The 16,791-nt window shown below is 62.9% G+C and overlaps 1 protein-coding gene across 3 annotated transcripts in view; it reads right to left on the bottom strand.

The window, feature by feature from the left end:
• Window positions 1-16,791, bottom strand: part of CACNA2D2 (calcium voltage-gated channel auxiliary subunit alpha2delta 2) — a 225,239-nt gene that overhangs the window by 11,271 nt on the left and 197,177 nt on the right. For all 3 annotated transcript variants that reach the window (XR_007509319.1, XM_049826895.1, XM_049826896.1), the window contains exons 6-22: window positions 14,932-15,070; window positions 11,132-11,263; window positions 10,796-10,853; window positions 8,727-8,777; window positions 8,478-8,577; window positions 7,487-7,645; window positions 6,880-6,987; window positions 6,077-6,155; window positions 5,830-5,879; window positions 4,820-4,909; window positions 4,578-4,646; window positions 4,061-4,135; window positions 3,516-3,590; window positions 3,272-3,343; window positions 2,885-2,956; window positions 2,646-2,707; window positions 567-643 (exon numbers count right to left, since the gene is read on the bottom strand). Coding sequence is in view for 2 of the 3 variants with exons in the window: in XM_049826895.1 (XP_049682852.1) it covers window positions 567-643; window positions 2,646-2,707; window positions 2,885-2,956; window positions 3,272-3,343; window positions 3,516-3,590; window positions 4,061-4,135; window positions 4,578-4,646; window positions 4,820-4,909; window positions 5,830-5,879; window positions 6,077-6,155; window positions 6,880-6,987; window positions 7,487-7,645; window positions 8,478-8,577; window positions 8,727-8,777; window positions 10,796-10,853; window positions 11,132-11,263; window positions 14,932-15,070 (1,468 nt within the window). In the remaining variant the exon portion in view is untranslated. The remainder of the gene's footprint in view (window positions 1-566; window positions 644-2,645; window positions 2,708-2,884; window positions 2,957-3,271; window positions 3,344-3,515; window positions 3,591-4,060; window positions 4,136-4,577; window positions 4,647-4,819; window positions 4,910-5,829; window positions 5,880-6,076; window positions 6,156-6,879; window positions 6,988-7,486; window positions 7,646-8,477; window positions 8,578-8,726; window positions 8,778-10,795; window positions 10,854-11,131; window positions 11,264-14,931; window positions 15,071-16,791) is intronic.

Raw genomic sequence — 16,791 nt, 5'->3', positions numbered from 1 at the left:
GGCTCGGGAGTCAGGGGAGAGAGAAAGAGAGAGAAAGGGGGGGGCCAGGCTAACACACACGTACACAGATTAATTCCAAACGAAAATCGAAACCAACCGAAACCGAACTCATAAAAAGAATAAATGGCTTAAACCGAAACCAAAGAATCGTAATAAACCAAAGGAAATTAAAGAGATCCATGCAAACTTTCCCAGGCTCGCAAATTAACTGGCTGCTACAGCATCATCCCTCGTCCCCAGGAGGCGAACAGGCAGCGGCGCAGCCCCTGCCTGCGCCGGGCAGCGCCTGCCTGCAGCCTGGGGCTCGGGTTTTGGGTGCAAAGCGTAAGGACCAAACCCTGGCACCCCGGGGCACCCCAGGCAGGCAGCTCGCTTTCCCTCTGTGCGTTCACCTCTACTCACGCCTCTCTCGGTTTTCATTTTCCTTTTTTTATTTTGCCTCTCACAGTGATCCCTATCTCTTTTTGCAAGTTTTTGCTCTGTGTTTCTCCCCCCAACAGCCGCGGGCCGGCGTGGGGGCGAGCGGGAGTGCGAGAGGGTGGCGGGGAAAGCCGGGGGCTACTTACACTTCACTTGCAGGATCTGGTCGCTGAGGTTGGCCTGGATGTAGTAGGTGCTGTAAGGAGGCAGAACCAGCCCCAGGCTGCAGAAGGGGAGAGCAGACAGGCGGTGTAAGGCTTTACACCCACCCAGAGCCCTCGGCCGGCCCCCAGCCCCCGCCTGGCACCCCCCCGCAGCACCCGGCCCCGGCCGATGGCTGGCAGCAGCCCCGCTGGCCTCTTGCACAGCCCGCTGCATCCTTCTCTCCAGGGACTGCACCCAGCGCTGTCCTGGGAGCACCCAGGGTTGTCCCCAGAGCCCCCAGGGTCATCCTGGAGCACCCAGGGCCATTCTGGTGGCACCCGGGGCCATCCCCAGTGCACCTACTGCCATCTTAGGGCTGCCAGCTTCGTCCCCAGCGCACCCAGGGTGATCCTGGCTTGCACGTGGCCATCGTGGTGGCACCCAGGGTTGTGCCCAGGGCACCCAGGGCCGTCCCCAGAGCACCTAGACTCATCCTGGTGGCACCCGGGGCCATCCCAGGGGCAGCCCCAAGCACAGGAGGTGGCAAGCCTGTCCAGCCGGGGCTGAGATGGGCAGGATGCACCCGCCCGGGAACCAAGGGAGATGCACATGAAGAGGGACGTGACATCCTCGTAAGGGAGGAAGGTGGGAAGAGACGCAGCCCTTGAAAGAAGGGACAAAACCTTCCAGCGAGGAGAGGCCGAAGACAACCACTACACAGGCACCGGCTACTGGTGAGCCAGGAAGGAGAGGGATCCACCAGCCAGGAGTCTGGCACACAGATGAGGGTGGGAAAGGAGGTGGCAGGAGGTGGTGCTGGGGCTGCTGAACCCACGGGACATGCTGCCAGAGGGAGCTGGGCTCCTGGGTGCCAGCTGCAGCAGCCGGTGGCTTTCGGTGATGGTGTTTGTGCCAGGTGCTGCCCGGGATAAGCGAGCATCGGCAGGTGTGGGCCACATTCCCGACTCTCATCGGATGTCACACCTGCACCTGGGCCACCAGGACCTGGACTTGCCCCCCAGGCCACCCCACCAGCTAGTCCTGTCTGCACCTGGCAGCACAGACTGGGCACCCCAGCAAGCACGGCCAAAGTGGTGGCACCCCAAAAAGCACGGCAGAGGTGGTGGCACACCAGCGTAGAAGGCAGAGGTGGCGGCACCCCAAAACCACAGGTGGCAAGAGGAGGGTGGTGACTTTTTTCTGTTCGGCGCTGGTGGCACCCTGTGCTGATGGTGTCCCAGGAAACCCCGGGAAACATCTCTGCCGCAATGCGGAGCCACAGGAGCGCAGGGACCCCGGCAGCACCTTTCGCCCTACAGATCAACCCACAGCCCCGGCCAAGGCTGAGTCGCTCTGTGTCATTGTCCGCTCCTCCGCAGTGCTGGCTGGTTCTGGAGGGGTGCCACCGTGGGCGAGAGGACCGGGGCCGTGCGGGGGACACCTGGCAGCGCTGGGAGGTGGCTGTGATCCTTGCCAGTCCCCCTCCCAAGCTGGGTGGTGAGGAAGAGGAGGGTACACTGGGTGGCAGGGGGAGCACATGGCTCCTCGCAGGATGAAGGCAGCACGAGTTGGACAGCATGGACATGACGATGGTGGGGTCTTTTGTATGCATCTGCTGGTCCAAACTGGTGCAAACTGGGTGATAAATGCAGGGGGAAGCTTAGCTCTCCTCGGCCTCTGCAGCCACTGCCTGTGTTGCAGGGCGGGCGCGCGACTCCGTCACCCAACCCGCAGCCCGCAGAGACCTGCACGAGCCCCTGGCTGTTGCAGGCAGGTGGTGGCAGGGCTGTCCCTTGTCCAGCACCTTGCACACCAGCCCTGCAGCCTGTCCCCAGCCCTGGGGACCATGGCCCGGCTCCATAGTGCCAAATACTGGCGGGCAGCACTTTTAGGAGTGGCCTCTAGAGCAACGCCGGCTGTGTGCAATGATGCGATGGCCCATTTGCAACCCCGCAGCCCGTGGGAGACATTCCTGACGGCCTTGGGGACCTCCCGAGCTGCAGGCACGAGACCGCAGCCCTGTGCTGGTGCGGGTCCGGCCGACGCTGGATGAGTGCGGGTGCGCCGGCAGCGCTGCTCACCTGTAGTTGGTGCTTTTGATGGGGGCCCACGTGTAGGTCCTGAACACCTCGTCGATGTATTGCTGTGGGTCAGAGGGAGCCAGTCAGGCCTCCGCGGTGCCAGGACCCTACCGGCACCGTGACATGGGACCCTGGCTCCGAGCCCGGTGCCGGACACAGCCCCTCACTCCCTCCCGCTGGGGCTGGGCGCTCAGCACAGCCCTCGTTTCAGCTGTGACCCCCTTCCCCTGCAGTGTTACCTCATCCAGGGACTTGATGAGGGTCTTGATGAACCTCTGCCCGTCATTCCCATCAATCATGCTTCTCCGAATCTGGGGACACGGAGGAGGCAACTGAGGGCCGCAGAGCCCAGCCACAGGCCAGCAGGCACTCACCCCAGTGGGGTGGCACTGGGGACCCGCGGAGTGCAGGGGTGAGGGATGAGCAGCCTGGGGGTCCCTCATCATGCTGGCACCCAGGGGACAGTGACCCAGCTCCCGTCCCCGCCGCGGCCCCACGGGAGCTGTGCCGGGGCCCGTAGGACAAGGTGCTCCCCAGGGCAGGCTGGCGGGGCCGAGTGCCCTTTGCAACTGCAGATCGGCGGGGAGCCAACCTGTACCCCAAAAGCTGCCCCTGGGTCTGCCCACCTCCTCCTTGTTCTCGTCCTCCAGCTCAGCATCCAGGAAGTCCAGCGTCACCGGCTCACGGAAATTGATGATCTGCAGGCAGAAAGGGAGAGCCGGGGAAGGGCTCAGGGCTCCTGCAGCCGCCGCTGAGTCCAGACAAATTCATCACAGTTCCCACAATTAGCCCGTAACAACCCCGGGAAGCTGCAGGTCCCACAGGGCCTGGCTAACCCTGCTGCTGCCACCCCAACGGGTCCCTCCTCACCTGGGGCTGCAGGTTGGGGTGCAGCAGGACGTAGCCGTTCAGGTCGATGGCGAAGACGTAACCGTTTGCCCCCAGCTGCAGGAGGACAGAAGGAGGGATGAGGCCAGCCAGGCGGCTCTGCGGCATGCCGTGCTGTGCCAGTGCGATCACCCTCACCTCTGCAGGCAGAGCTTGCCCCACACCGGCCCCGGGGCTCAGCCTTTTCTATCCATCTATCACTATTGTCAGGTCAACAGCATCTCTCACCCTGGCTCTGGATTTTGCCCGCTGTCCCTTCCACCAGGCTGATAAGATTTACTCCCCGCTGACCCTGCAAGGGTTTCGTCTCTGCTCTGGGTCCCAGAGCATCACCCAGCTCTGATCCCTACCCACCTGCCTGCCCCGGTCCCTGCCTGCAATCACGGCTTCTGCACCCTGCTACCGCCAGCACTGCTGGAGGTGCTACAGGGTGCTGGGGACACAGCTCAGGGCTCCCTGCAGCAGGCTCCCACATTGGGCTCGGGCAGCGCAGGGCAGGGATGGAGGGCAAAGGGGACCCCACGCACGTTGTAACGCGGCGTCAGCCTCTTGATGTCATTGAGAGCCACGTCGATCCCCATCACGCCCAGGATGAGCTGGTTCTGGAAGGAAGAGCGGGGAAGGAGGCAGGTGGGAGCAAGGCTGTCACCCGCCACCGCCAGCACGGGGATGGGGCAACAGGAGATGGACCTCTTCTCCCTCAGGGGACGTGTGGGTCGGATCCGGACACCGCAGGGGCACAGGGTGGGATGTGCCAGCCCCCCAGCAGCCCTCCATGGGACACTGCACCCCCCAGGGAATTACAGCTGCCAGTTGTCCCCATTGAACCCGGAGAGCCAGCCAAGGCCATTTTAGGTCCTGGGGATGGCAGTGACCCCTAGTCTCACCCCAGGGAGGGGGTGCAGAGCAGGCAGCACCCCAGGGATGCCAGTGCCCCCCTCCCCGTAGCCATGCACCCAGCATCTGGGCACCCTCCCCACCCTGCCATGGCCCCACACCGGGGGTCCCAGTGCAGCCAGGGTGGTGGCAGCCACAGTCTCCTACCTTCCTGTCACTGCTGTCCTCGGTCAGGTTGAACACCGGCAGCGTGCCCGTCACCACCAGGCCCAGCCCCTGCACAAAGCACAGAAGGGTGTCCCACGGCCCCTTGCCTGCCCCGGGACCCGGAGCCAGGGGTGGGTAGCAGAGGGGGGGTTACCCCACCTGGCAAGGGAGATGGGGGCATGTGCTGTGCGGGACCCTGGGGCCAATGTCCCCACCCGCACCCTGGGGCTGGGGGTCCTTACCAGGGCATCCTGGTAGACGTTGGTCCACTGAACCTGCTTGGCTCGGTTCCCTGCCAGGACCATGGGTCTGCCCAGCACGTCCAGGTACTCCTGCAAGGACAGAGCACGGACATGACATGGGAGCCAGATGCCTCCCTGCTCCAACCTAGTGACACTCCTGTCCCCATGCACGTCCCAGAGATTATTAACAGCGTGCTTGGTGCCAGTCTCCAGCTGCAGGCTGGGCTAGGGGACAGGGCTTGGCAGCTACCAAATCTGAGGATAACGGCTCCAGCCGAGAACTGAACAGGACTTTTGAGATGCAAACAAGGTGCTGCTCACCATCAACCATGTGCAGGCAGGGCAGGGGCTCGCCAGGCAGCGCCAGCCACAGCACCCCCAGCTCCCAGCCATCCCCACGGCCGGGCTTGCTCCATCACACCTCGACCACGTCGCTGCTGTCTCCCTGGCTGCCACTGCCAGCCTTTCGGGATCTTCTCCCAGGCAGGTTTCCCTCATCCTGGCTCACCTTGCCAAGGCAGACCTCTGGGTGGGGGGGCAGCCCCTGTGCAATGATGCCAGCCCTGCCCTGAGGGGCTGCCCTGCTCGGGGACCCCTGTCACCTGCCCAGCACGGCACCTCGCGTGCATCTGATAAATAAAAGGGGCAGAGGGATGGGGTGTGGGACGGAGAAGCCTGGCTCTGCCGAACAGGGTGGTGCTGGGGTTGGCCCTGCCTGCACTTGCTCCCTGCCTGCGCTCAGCTCTGCTCTGTGCTGATTAACGCCTGATGTTTCATAATTAGTCACTCAAAAGACAGCAAGTCCGTGGGGAGCTGCAGAAGATGAATTACTTATTTCAATAGCACGAGGCCTGCCTAAGAGCTCGGCTCGGCTCCCCAGCTCCCCGCCACGCTCGCCGCTAGCCTTTGGGCTCTCTGCAGCGGGGCTGGGGCTGCCCGAGCGCACCCCCAAGCCGGGCACCCCGGAGGGCAGCTCCGCCTGCGGCTGCCAGGCGGGCACCCTGCCGTACCTGCGTGTTGATGCGGATGGCACCGATGGAGGGAATTTCGAAGTAGTAACCTTGGAAAAGAAAAACAAAGGCAGCTGGAGAGCCGGCTCTCTGCCTGTCCGGCAGTTAGGCTGTCCGGCTGTCCAGTCCTCCAGGGTTGCAGCCAGCACCTTGCTGGCAGCGGCACGCACCAGAGCTAGCCCCCGCGTGAGGGGTGAGCCCGGCGCCCTGCAGCCTCCCACGCCTGCCAGGAGCCAGCCCCGCTCACCTTTGTTGGCGCAGGCCATCCACTGCAGCGGGGTCACATCGTAGTTGTGCTGCCCGACGGAGAAGGTGAAGACCCGTACCTGTGGCAAAGCATGGCGGTGAGGACCATCCGCTGGGCAACCTGGTCTTCCACAGCCGGCGCTGCCGGCTGATGGCAGCCTCCCTGAGGACACTGTGGCATTGCCTGCCACGGCCCGCAGAGCCAGCTGCCCGTGGCCAAGCGCAGGCGGGCAGAAGGCAGCTCCTGCGAATGCTGGCTGTGCTGGAGCGAGGGAGCCCCTCTCTCCTTGCGTGGCCCTGGCCAGTCCTGTTCCCCAGCATCACTGTGTTGGCCCAGGCCACCTACTCCAAGGGTCCTTATGCTGGGCCATCACTGCACCCAGAGGGGTCTGTGCTCTCCGAGGGTCCTGTTTGGACCAGAACGCCCTCACCCCACAGGTCTCCAGTTCCTGGGTGGCAATGGGGACCCTCCTGCCAGTTCATCTGCCCGCCAGCAGCCCTGTCCTCATGCTTGGGATGTGCTCCCCTCGGGGCCGGCGTTCAGGGAGCCCACCAGCCCCGTCCCCTCCCCGGCAGCCCTCTCGGGCCCATGCCTCCCGCACACCAAGGTGGGAGCTGGCTATAAAGGGCACCGGTGTGTCAGCCATCCCATTACCAGGGCAGTGGCTCGGTGCAGGAGCAGGCTGTCGGGGAAGGAGGACAGTGACGAGGCAAATGAGGCGGAAGCCGGCAATAGAGCTGGAGCAGCTGTCTCCCTCCCCGGCGAGCAGCCCCAGCCCGGCACACGGACCCACAGCCCCTCACCGTCTTATTGGGCCAGTTGTACTTCTCAAAGACGTCCTGCACCCGGTCCTCACCGCCGTCCGTGAACATCATGATCATCTTGTTGCAGTTGGCACGCGTGATGTTGGACTGCGGGGCAGAGAGACGGCGCCTGAGGCCGGACCCGGAACGAGCGGTGCCAGGCGCGGGGCTGGATGTGGCCAGGAGGGCTGGCCCCGACCCATCTTGTTTCCTGGCCTGTTTCTCCTGGGTGAGGTGGCCGGCGTGAATGGGCAGGAGAAGGGACACTGTCTGCTTGGAAATGATGTGGCTACTGCTGCTCGGCACCTAATAGCACCATTCATCTTTATTTTGCCTCTGGCATGGTGTCTGGCTGGATCTAGCCCCCTCTGCCCAGCCCTGCTAACTTTTAATAATCCAGAGGGGCAGTGGCTCCAGCAAAACCTCAGCTACAGCATGCCGGGGCGTAGGATGTTCCCCCTGGCATTGCAAAGGAGGACAAGGAGCCCTCTGCATGCCGAAGCCCCAGGCACAGGGCAGCAGCCGGGTGCTCGGAGCTCTTCCATCGCCCCCAGCACCCACAGGTGCACTCTGCCCTCCCAAGCCCGCAGCCCAGTCCCCAGCTCACGTTCTGCAGCTGGTCGAAGGCGTACTCAAAGCCAGCCTTGTAGTCGGTTGTGCCCTTGGCCACCATCCCCTGCACGTCCTCCTTGAAGACCTTCTTGTTCCGGATGTTGGCCTGCACCAGGTGCTTGAAGCACGACACTGGCTTCGCCTTCTCATTGAACTGGGAGGCGAAAGGGAGGGGAGTGGGTTGCTGAACGGGGATGGGGGCAGCCCCGACAGGTACAAAGCACCCACCACGCTCAGCTCCCAGGGGTGAGAGGCAGCCGGAGTATCCCATGTCCCATGTCCCAGGGATGGCCGATGCTGAGACCGGGGCTTAGCTTCGGCCAAATCCAGCACTGAGCCACCCAGCACGGGTGCCAGGAGTGGGTGCTGCCAGCTCACCTGCACCCTCACTTCTGCAAGAACCCCCGGGCTTGTGCAAGCAGGCGTGCCGTGCTGTGCCGCGCCGCACCACGCTGGCGGTGGGAGCAGGTGCTGCCTCTCACTTACGGCTTCATTTGCTGGCAATAGGGCCCATTCATTAGAGGAGCAGCGATCCAGCTAACGGAGCCAGGCCAGACACGTTAATTAGTGCCGGCGTGCTTGCGGCCAGACAGGGGAGGGCCGGCATGGGCTGGGCGCCCAGCGATGCACAGATGCGGTGGCACGGCCACTGTGCTGCGTGAGGTCACGGGCTGGTGACAACGCCGCGGAGGGCATGATGTCACTAGCTGGTGACAGACAGGAGCTGGCTGGTTGGCATCGCCCCGGGAGCACCTCTGCCAAATGCCCCATGATCGGGGCAGCTTTTGTTCACCACCAGGTACAGCCAAGCCCTGAGCAGCCGTTTCCTTACTTATGGGCAGGTGGGTGGTTAAGAATTAAAACAACCAGCATTTCTCCCTCTGCAGAGCCCCTGGCCAGGTGGGTCTGGGGGCAAAGGGCTCCCATAATGGGAAACTGGGAGCTGCCCAGGGGTACAGCCCTGCCGCCCGCCCCGCAGCACTCACCGAGGCCACGTTGACATAGTCATCGTCCGAGAGGGTGTCCAGCATCTCATAGACCGAGGTCTTCATCAGCTTGAGGGTGAGGCCGCTCACGCTGCCACTCCTGGCAGAAGAGAGGGATGCTGGGGGCTCGGCAGCAAGGGGGCACAGGGCTCCCCACCAGCGCTGTCTCACGCAGCTTCCCCACGGCCACCGGTGAACAGCGGCACCCTGGCGAGCTGTGCCACCGTCACCCCCCCGCCATGTACTCACACGTCCACGATGATGACCATGTCCTTTGGGGAGGAGGCACCTTGGATGTACCTGTGGGGTGCAGAAGGGGGTCAGCGGGGTTGACTCATTTCGGGGGGGGACCCCGACCCTGCTGGGTGAAGCCCAAGAGCAAAGCTCTGCCACAGCACGGGCGGCCGGGGAGCTGTGCCAAGAGTGCCCGTGCACCCATGGCTGCGGTGACCCCGGAGCAAGGAGCAGAGATGAGGCAGCGGCGGGCGAGCGGAGGCGAGGATGCGGCACGGCGCGGCACGGCAGACTGCCAGCGACCCGCCGCTCGGTACCGTATCAGCCTAATGAGCTCTAAATGCTAAACTCTTCCATCATCGCAGGCCCTTTTCTGCGCGCTGATTATGCTGACACACACATCCATATTAAGATGCTATTTACCCCCCTGGTAGCTTCAAAGGCCAGGCTGATTAGGTTATTTTTAGCTACGAGGAGGAAAAATAATACTACTACGTAAATCCTCCCCCCTGAAAACAATTAGGGAACCCTTCCTCGCCCCTCAAAGCACACGGTCCTGCTCCTGGTCCTGCTGTGCCATCCTGCATGGGACAGAGCCGGTGCGGTGCTGAGCATCTGTCCCAGCAATGGCCAGGAACAGCCCAGCCTCCTGCCCCACCACACGGGGCCTGATCCTGCCATGGCTGAAGTCCAAGGGAGCCTCATTATTGGCTTGATCAGGATCAGGCCTGACGCAAATTAATTAGTGTGTTGTTAGTATCAATTACTCACCATTACTGGGGAGGACCGGGGAAGGGGCAGGCTCTGATTGCTAATCCCAGGTCCTGATGTTCCCTAATTACAAGTGATTACCCAGGCGGGATGTGGGATAAGGGATGCTGGTGTGCGGGGCCGCCCCGGTGTGGGTGCCGCAGCCCCCCAGAATCCTCTCCTCATGCCGGGGGGCAGGACGGGCAGGCAGCTGCCCGCAGGCTCCCTGCCAGCCGGTGGGGGCTGGAAGGCTCGGTGCCTGCCCCGCTCCCCAGGGCTGGGCTGTCGGCACGACACGGAGCCCAACTAAGATGCCGCCTGTAATGGGTTGTGGCAGCGCATCCATCTCCGGCTGCCCCGCTCAGATGAATACCCCCGGCTCCGCGGGAGAAGGCTGTGGTTAATAGTGCCATTCATCAAGGGAGGGGAAGGCAGGCGAGTGGTGCCGGTGGCCCCGCCGAGGCTGCGGGCAGGACGCGGTCCCTGCCGGACCCGGCAGCGGAGCGGTGAGGGCCGTGTGCCGCACCGGACCCCGGCGCGAGGGCAGGAGAGAACCCCAAAGGGGCGTCCCCGGGGCCATGCTGCCCCTCCAGCACGAAGGGTGCTGCTGCTCCTCCGTGGCTGGGTGGGCAAGCGGGTGGCTAGCCTGGCTGGTGGGCAGGGAGCCAGGCTAGCTGGGCTTGGTAGCCCTCCTATGCACCAGCAGCCCCCCCAAAATGGCCTGCCAATCCCGCCCCTGCCAATAACCCGCACGACCGCCTCGGCGGAGCACGATTAATAATTAATGTGGAGCAATCACGGACAATTAACCATAGTAGCAGGGCCACTAATTTTCTGACAAGGAGAGGGGGCAGCTCCCAGTGCGGGCAGGGGGCTGGGCAGGGGCTGCTCCCCCGGGATACGGGGCTCCCTGTGCACATGCCGGAGGCCCGCACTCACTTTCCTCTCCATGCCCGAGTTTTTAGGCAGCAACCACGGGCAGGACAAGGGCCGCAGCTCCCCCAGCCCCACGGGCAGCATGATAATTAGCGCTGGCAAGCCGGCAGGTCTACCTGGGCTAAGGGGAAGCGATTCAATCCCACCTCACTCGGTGTGCGGCTAAATGGCTGCTTGCAGCTATCGCTTAACCACAGCCTGGCGCTGCCTGCTCGTTTCTCTCACCGCTCTCCCGGCTCCCGGCTTCCGAGAACGGGAGCCGAGAGCCGCGGCTCAGATACCCCTGCCCGTGTTAGTGCATCCGTTTGCCAATGCCAACCATGTGTGAAATGAAAAGGGGAGGGACGTGGCTGCTCCCGGCCGTGAAGGGACCCCCTCCCCACCCGGCACCCCCTTACCAGGGCCGCCTGCGCACATCGTAGAGGTCGATCTTATTGGGGGCTCTCCACGGGGTGGCTGTGGGGGGAAGGCAGGTGGTGAATTAAGGTGAGGCTGTCCCGGGGTGGGGGACACAGGGGACCTGGCAGAGGGATGCCCAGGGCCGAGAAGGTGGCAGGCTCCGGCTGGGAGCTCACACCAACCGGGCTTTGGCACAGTCCGGTTACGTGTGCCAGGCGGCCCCCAGGGCCGGTGCCGGAGGATGCTCGCCCACATCTCATGGTGAGAAGGGTCCAGGCTGCCTGTGGCCAGTCCCACCCCCCGGCAACTGCCCCCCGCCGCCCCCCGAAACGCACCGGGGTAGTAGCGGGTGACGCCGGTGGCACTGCCGAACACCTGCCAGAGCAGGGAGGGATCCTCCTTCCGATTCTCGATGAAGACGTCCTCCAGCGCCTGCGTCCAGTTCAGCTCGTTGAGGATGACGGTGGCTGCGGGAGACAGAGCCAGCGGGTGGGAGGGTGGGTGGGGGGGAGCAGTGGAGCTGAGGGTGGGCTGGGGCGTGACGGGGACCACAGTGTCCCCACAGTGATGGCAGGGAGGGAGAGGCAGTGTGTCCCCTCTGCCCTTCCCATGGAGGAGCCCAGAGGGGCTTTGCAGCCTCTCCCGCATCCCCTGGCCCCCTCACTCCCACAGGGGGATATCCCATCCTGATATCCCTTGTCCCCAAACACCCAAGCCACCCTCCAGGGCTCCCCCGAGCGCTCATCATCCCCATCCCCTGGCTCTGGGGCAGGGACAGCCACCGCTAGGGATAGCCAGCTTGCCATCTCATCCCCTTCCCAGAAAAACACCCCACTCCTCCCGCCACCGAGCCAGCCCCGCTCCCTGGGGACTGCCACCAGCTGGGAAACCAAGGGGTTGTGTCCCTGCGGGGCTGCGTGGAGCCTCCCGGGCCCTGCTCCGCATTCCCGCTGGCCCCCGCACCTGACGCAAAAGCAATTAAGATGCCAGCAAACAGCAGTTTTAAATTATTCAGCTATTAAAGCAAAAGATAAGCTGCTGGCAGCCCCAGCCTGTGATTAATCAAGGGGGGCTGGCGGAGCGCGGGGGAGGCAGCGTGGCAGGTATGGGGCCGGCCAGCCGTCGGGGACGCTGCCTCGGGGACAGTGCGATGTCCTGGCGCTTTCACGGCAATTTTGGGGCACCCCGATCAGCTGGGAGGCTCCAGCACCCCCCGGCAGCCTGTGCTGGGCCACCCAGGGACCGTGGCGTGGAGGAGCCAGCGGAGCCGCTGCGGGCAGGAGTGGGCAGCTGGCAGCACCCTGAGGCCAAGAGCTGCTCCCTCCTGGGGGAGCCTCAATGCATTTTTGGGGTGCAAGAGCTCCCAGGAGCAGCCCGTCTCCTCGGCATTGGGCAGAGCAGCCAGTGCAGTGCTGCAAGGAAGCCAGTGTGCATTTGAGGAGTATATTTAGCTCTCCTAAGGCTTCCTCCCACACTTGTCCCTCCTTGAAACGCTGTCATCACCCGTTCAAGCCTTCGCCATGTACCCGAGGTGCTGGCGGGATGTGGACAGGTTTCACCCAGGGTGAATCACGGATCCCTCCATCCCAGCACCCCTGCTGAAGAAGACTTCTCCTTCCCTCAGACAGCTGTGCCTTCAAACCGCAATTGACTCCATCCATATCTCCCCAGCCATTTCTCAGCACCGTGCCTACACAGAGAGCTGTTATCTGGGCACTGAGGATGATTTCTTGTTTGGATCTGTCACAGAACGTGGTTTTTCCCGGGAGAAGGGGCCGCGAGCAGGCTGCCAGTCTCCTGCCTGCCTGGAGCAGCCCTGGGCAGTGCTGCCAGCCTCGGCCGGGCGCCGGGCTGGGCACGGACATGTCCCCAACAGCCCCGCGGTGTCTGCACCCCCAGCCTCTCGGGGCCCGTCAGCCACACCAGGCTTGTGCCGAATGCGGCTCCTATACCCTCCCTGCACACAAACACAGCCTGTATATCATCCATGAGCACAAACACATCTCCTAGACCATCCCTGTGAACAAACACAGCCCCCATACCATCCCTGCAAACAAATGCAGCCCCTGTACCCTCCCTGCACACAAACGCAGCCCCTATACATTCCCTGTGCGTGGAACGATGAGCTATTGCTCACCAGATGGGTGTCCGTGGTTGGGACGGCTCCTGACCCCCTCTGTTGAGACCAGAGCTGCCAGCCCCCCTGGAGACATTCCCGTCCCTGTCCCCATCTCATTGCTGTCCCCATCAGGGTAAGCCAAGCCCCGCCCCACCAGCGAGCGATTGCAGATTTAATTAAAAATGGCACAGTAAATAAAACACATATAGGATGTAATTTGTGTGTTTAGTGAGGGGTGACGGCGGAGGGCGTCTCCGCAGTGGTTTAATTAGCGTGCCAGGCAGCGATAGTGCCTCTTCGCCGGGTCCCACCGGGGAGATGCTCCCTGCCTGCAGCTCTGCGGGTACCGGCCACGCTCGCCGGTGTCCCCAGCAGGAGAGGACACATGGGTGGCCCCGTGCCCGCACCCCAAACCCGCTCTCTGGGGTGTAGCAGCTGAGCACCCTGCCCTGCACCCCGGCTTTTTGGAGGACGCCGGTGTGGCCAGACATGGTCTGATCCCTGTGCCCACGCGCTGCTGTGCCCGTGGCTGCAGCCCCTTTCCATGGCTAGGAAGGGACTTTGGGAGGGTGTCACCCCATTGCGACCTCCCCCCACCCCATCCCCTCTCCAGCATCCCTCTCCAAGCACCCATGAGTCCCTGGAGCACGTTAATCTCCAATTTGCTCTTGTCCCATGGCCGAGTGGGGTGATTTATGTGGCTGTGGCAGGCCATCAGCCATGGCATCGGCTGGCGAGCAGGGGTGAGGAATAATGAGTATTTCATCCCATGCAGCCCACCCCGCTTGCATGATTTGCTTCATTAGCTGCCTGGCCTGCGTTAGCTGGGTAATAAAACTAATTGCAAATTTCTAATCTGCTGCCGCCGCTGCGGTGAAATCATCACGCCGATGCGGCTCTGAACATGGCCGTGCCGGTAACGAGCCCGTGTACCCGGAAAGCACCGCTCAGGGCAGGAACATGAGCTCAGCCCCCGTCACCACCGTGACTACCCGGGAGCCCTCGGCAAATGCCACCGAAACAAGGGAGCGCCGGGACAGTGGTGACCTCGGCGGTGCGGGGAGACAAGGGGTGCCCCGCAACAGCAGGGTCTGGGGGTGGGTGCGGGATGTGGACCGTGGGTGCTGGAGGATGATCTCCGGCTGGGAGTGGTCCCCAGCTCGGTGCAGAGCAGCCACTAGAGGGAAATGGAGACCGACTGTCACCATGTGCCACCGCAGCAGGGCGAGGTAGCAGAGAGCTCTGGAAGCTCAGGGACTGTGTCACCTCCCGGCAGGGACCGAAAGCTGGTGTGGCACATCCTATCCTATCCATCCATCCTCCCGTCTGGAGCAGCCCGCTCCCTCCGGCAGCCGCAGGGGCACGGCCGCGGAGCTGACACCCCCGGGGTGGCATCGCACTGTCCTGCAATCGCCCTCGGCTGCCTTCCTGCAGGACTTCAGCTATTTTTTCTCCCTTTTCATAACCTCAGGCCCAAGCAGCCCGCAGCCAGTGAGGAAGCATCCTTGCTTCACCCTCTCCCACCGCCCAGCCCCGTCTCGCTCCCTTCTATGAGCAGGGAGTTGCCGCCTCTGTAATTGCTCCTGCACAGAGCTGCTCCGTCCCTCTGATCGTCTCCGGCACCCGCTTTGAACCTCCTCAAGCTTTGCTGAGCTCTTCTACAGGGAGGATCACAGCCGTGTGGGCGCAGCTGAGCTTTACCCTGTGCCGTAATTACCATTTCTCCTTTGCTCTCCATCCCTTCCTAATAACCCCTAACCCCTGAGTTGCCCCTTGGGCTGGTGCTGAGCTCTTGAGCATCCCTGGGGAGGGACATGTTGTCACCTCTGTCCTGACATGGTGACTCTGCCTCTTCTCGGTGCCTGCCCGGCTGGGAGCCAGCCTGCCCTGGCAGCGAGACCCAGCCGGGGCACCCCGGGGTGATGGTCCCTGGGGCTGCAGCACCCTGAGCAGGAGAGGTGGAGGCTGAGCCTGGCCTGGCAGCGCAGAGCAAAGCAGGTGAAGAGGGGCACTCACAGCCTTTGTAGATGTCCGTGGGGATCTGCACGGCAGCGTACGAATAGTTAACCTTGGTCTTGAAGTTGGCGTCATCAGTGAACTCCAGCTTCAAGGAGTTGGACTTCTCCCTCTCGATCTCTTCTCCATCGGGATCATCCTGGGGAAGGAGCAGAGCACACGGGGTCACCGGGGGGTGCCAGCCCTGCATGCATGCCAGAAATGCCACCGCCCAAAGCCCATCACCAAATACCCCCTTGTGGACACTGACAATGCTGGCTCTCGTGCCAGATGTTGCCCGCAGCCTGTGCCAGCACTGGTGGCACAGGGGAGAGGGTGCTGGGAGCGAGTGGACATGAAGATGAACACCGGTTACCTTTGCCTCTCCGGCTTTGGTAGCACGGCAGGTATTACATCAGACAAAAAAAAGCCCAAATAAAAAAAAAAAAACCTTGAAAATCAATTAGCAGCAAAAGGCAACTATCAAAGAACAAATTAAAACGGAGTGCAGCTTAACGCTCTGTCAATAAGCAATGCAAACAATATTTAATTACGGTGGAGAGACGGCGAATTCCCCACTGCTGGTGCTGGAACGCGCTCCCTCGCCTTCCCAGCCCTCCTCTCCCTTCCCAGGGAGAAGTATGGCACCGGGGGTAAAACCCCTCCGGCAAGGCAGGGCAGGGCTGAGCCAGCGCAGGCAGGATGGCCGGGTGGTGGCAGGCGGGGGGACAGGGTCGGAGCTGAGGCGCAGGGTCACACGGGAAGCGGGAGAAAGGGGGTGGCCTTGCTACAGAGCTGGGGAAATCGCCTCCGCCATCCTGCCGGGAGCAAAGAAACCCGGGAGAAGGTGCTGGCTCCGAGCTGCTGCATCCCTGCCACGGGCCCAGCGGCTGCAGAAGGCTGTTTGCAGCCAGCTGTGAGATGCTCAGGGTGGGGAGGAGGAGGAGGAGGAGGAGGAGGAGGAGGATGCAGCACCTGCCCTTTGTGCCCCCGGAGCTACATCTCCGCTGAAGAGGGGCAGAGATGCAGAGCTGCCTGCCTCATCCGCGGGCAGCGACAGGCAACGCGAGGGCAAGGACACGCCAAGCCTAAGCTGGGGCATGGGACGGCTCCAGCCACCTTCCCCTGGTCCCTGGCCGTGGGAGCAAAAGGGGCAGCACTGGGGGTGGCAGAGCAGGAGCGGATTTGGCTGCCGAGCCGCCCGGCGAGGGAGCAAATTCCCCTCGCGAAGCAGCTCAGTGCCTCTCCCTTTGTGCCTCCCCCCGAGTGAAGTGCCTATCTCGGAGCCCGCGTAAGGCCATCTGATTGTGGTAGCAGAGATCAACCCTGCAGAAAGGACAGCGGACGTGATTGGAAGCGTGAGCAGCTCCAGGAAGGGCTTGTGTGGGGACGGCTGCCTGGAGGGACGCCCCACGCCGTCCCGTGGCAAAGCACCCCGGCACCAGCGGGGCCGAGGGGAAGGGAACAGTCCCATCCTGCTGTCCTTGATGGGCCCATGCAAGCAGCTCTCCCACCGGCCGGGCTCCTCTTGACAAAACCCAGGGGATAAAAGAGCTGAATTTCTCATGGGAAAAGCCATATATTTAAAGGAAAATGATGTGTAGGGGAAATAAGCTATGAAGCTTGTTTAAAACCCACCCTGGCCTCCTCCCTGCTTCCCCTCTGCAGATGATGTGGAGAGATTCCACCTCCCCTGTGCCAGCTCCGGCCAGCCACCGAGGCGGTGACATTCCCCTGACATTGCGAGGGGTGGCCAAACCATTCGCCACAGCTCGGGAGAATAACAGGATTGATATGCAAGGTTTGGGCTTTAATTCCAGCCGATGGATTGCGAGTGTAAACACGCCGCCGAGTCGATCCCGGCGTGGGGGCTCCAGCTGC

The sequence above is a fragment of the Accipiter gentilis genome, chromosome 23, assembly GCF_929443795.1.
Source record: "Accipiter gentilis chromosome 23, bAccGen1.1, whole genome shotgun sequence".
Taxonomy (NCBI): domain Eukaryota; kingdom Metazoa; phylum Chordata; class Aves; order Accipitriformes; family Accipitridae; genus Astur; species Astur gentilis.
This window is presented reverse-complemented; position numbering and strand designations above follow the sequence as displayed.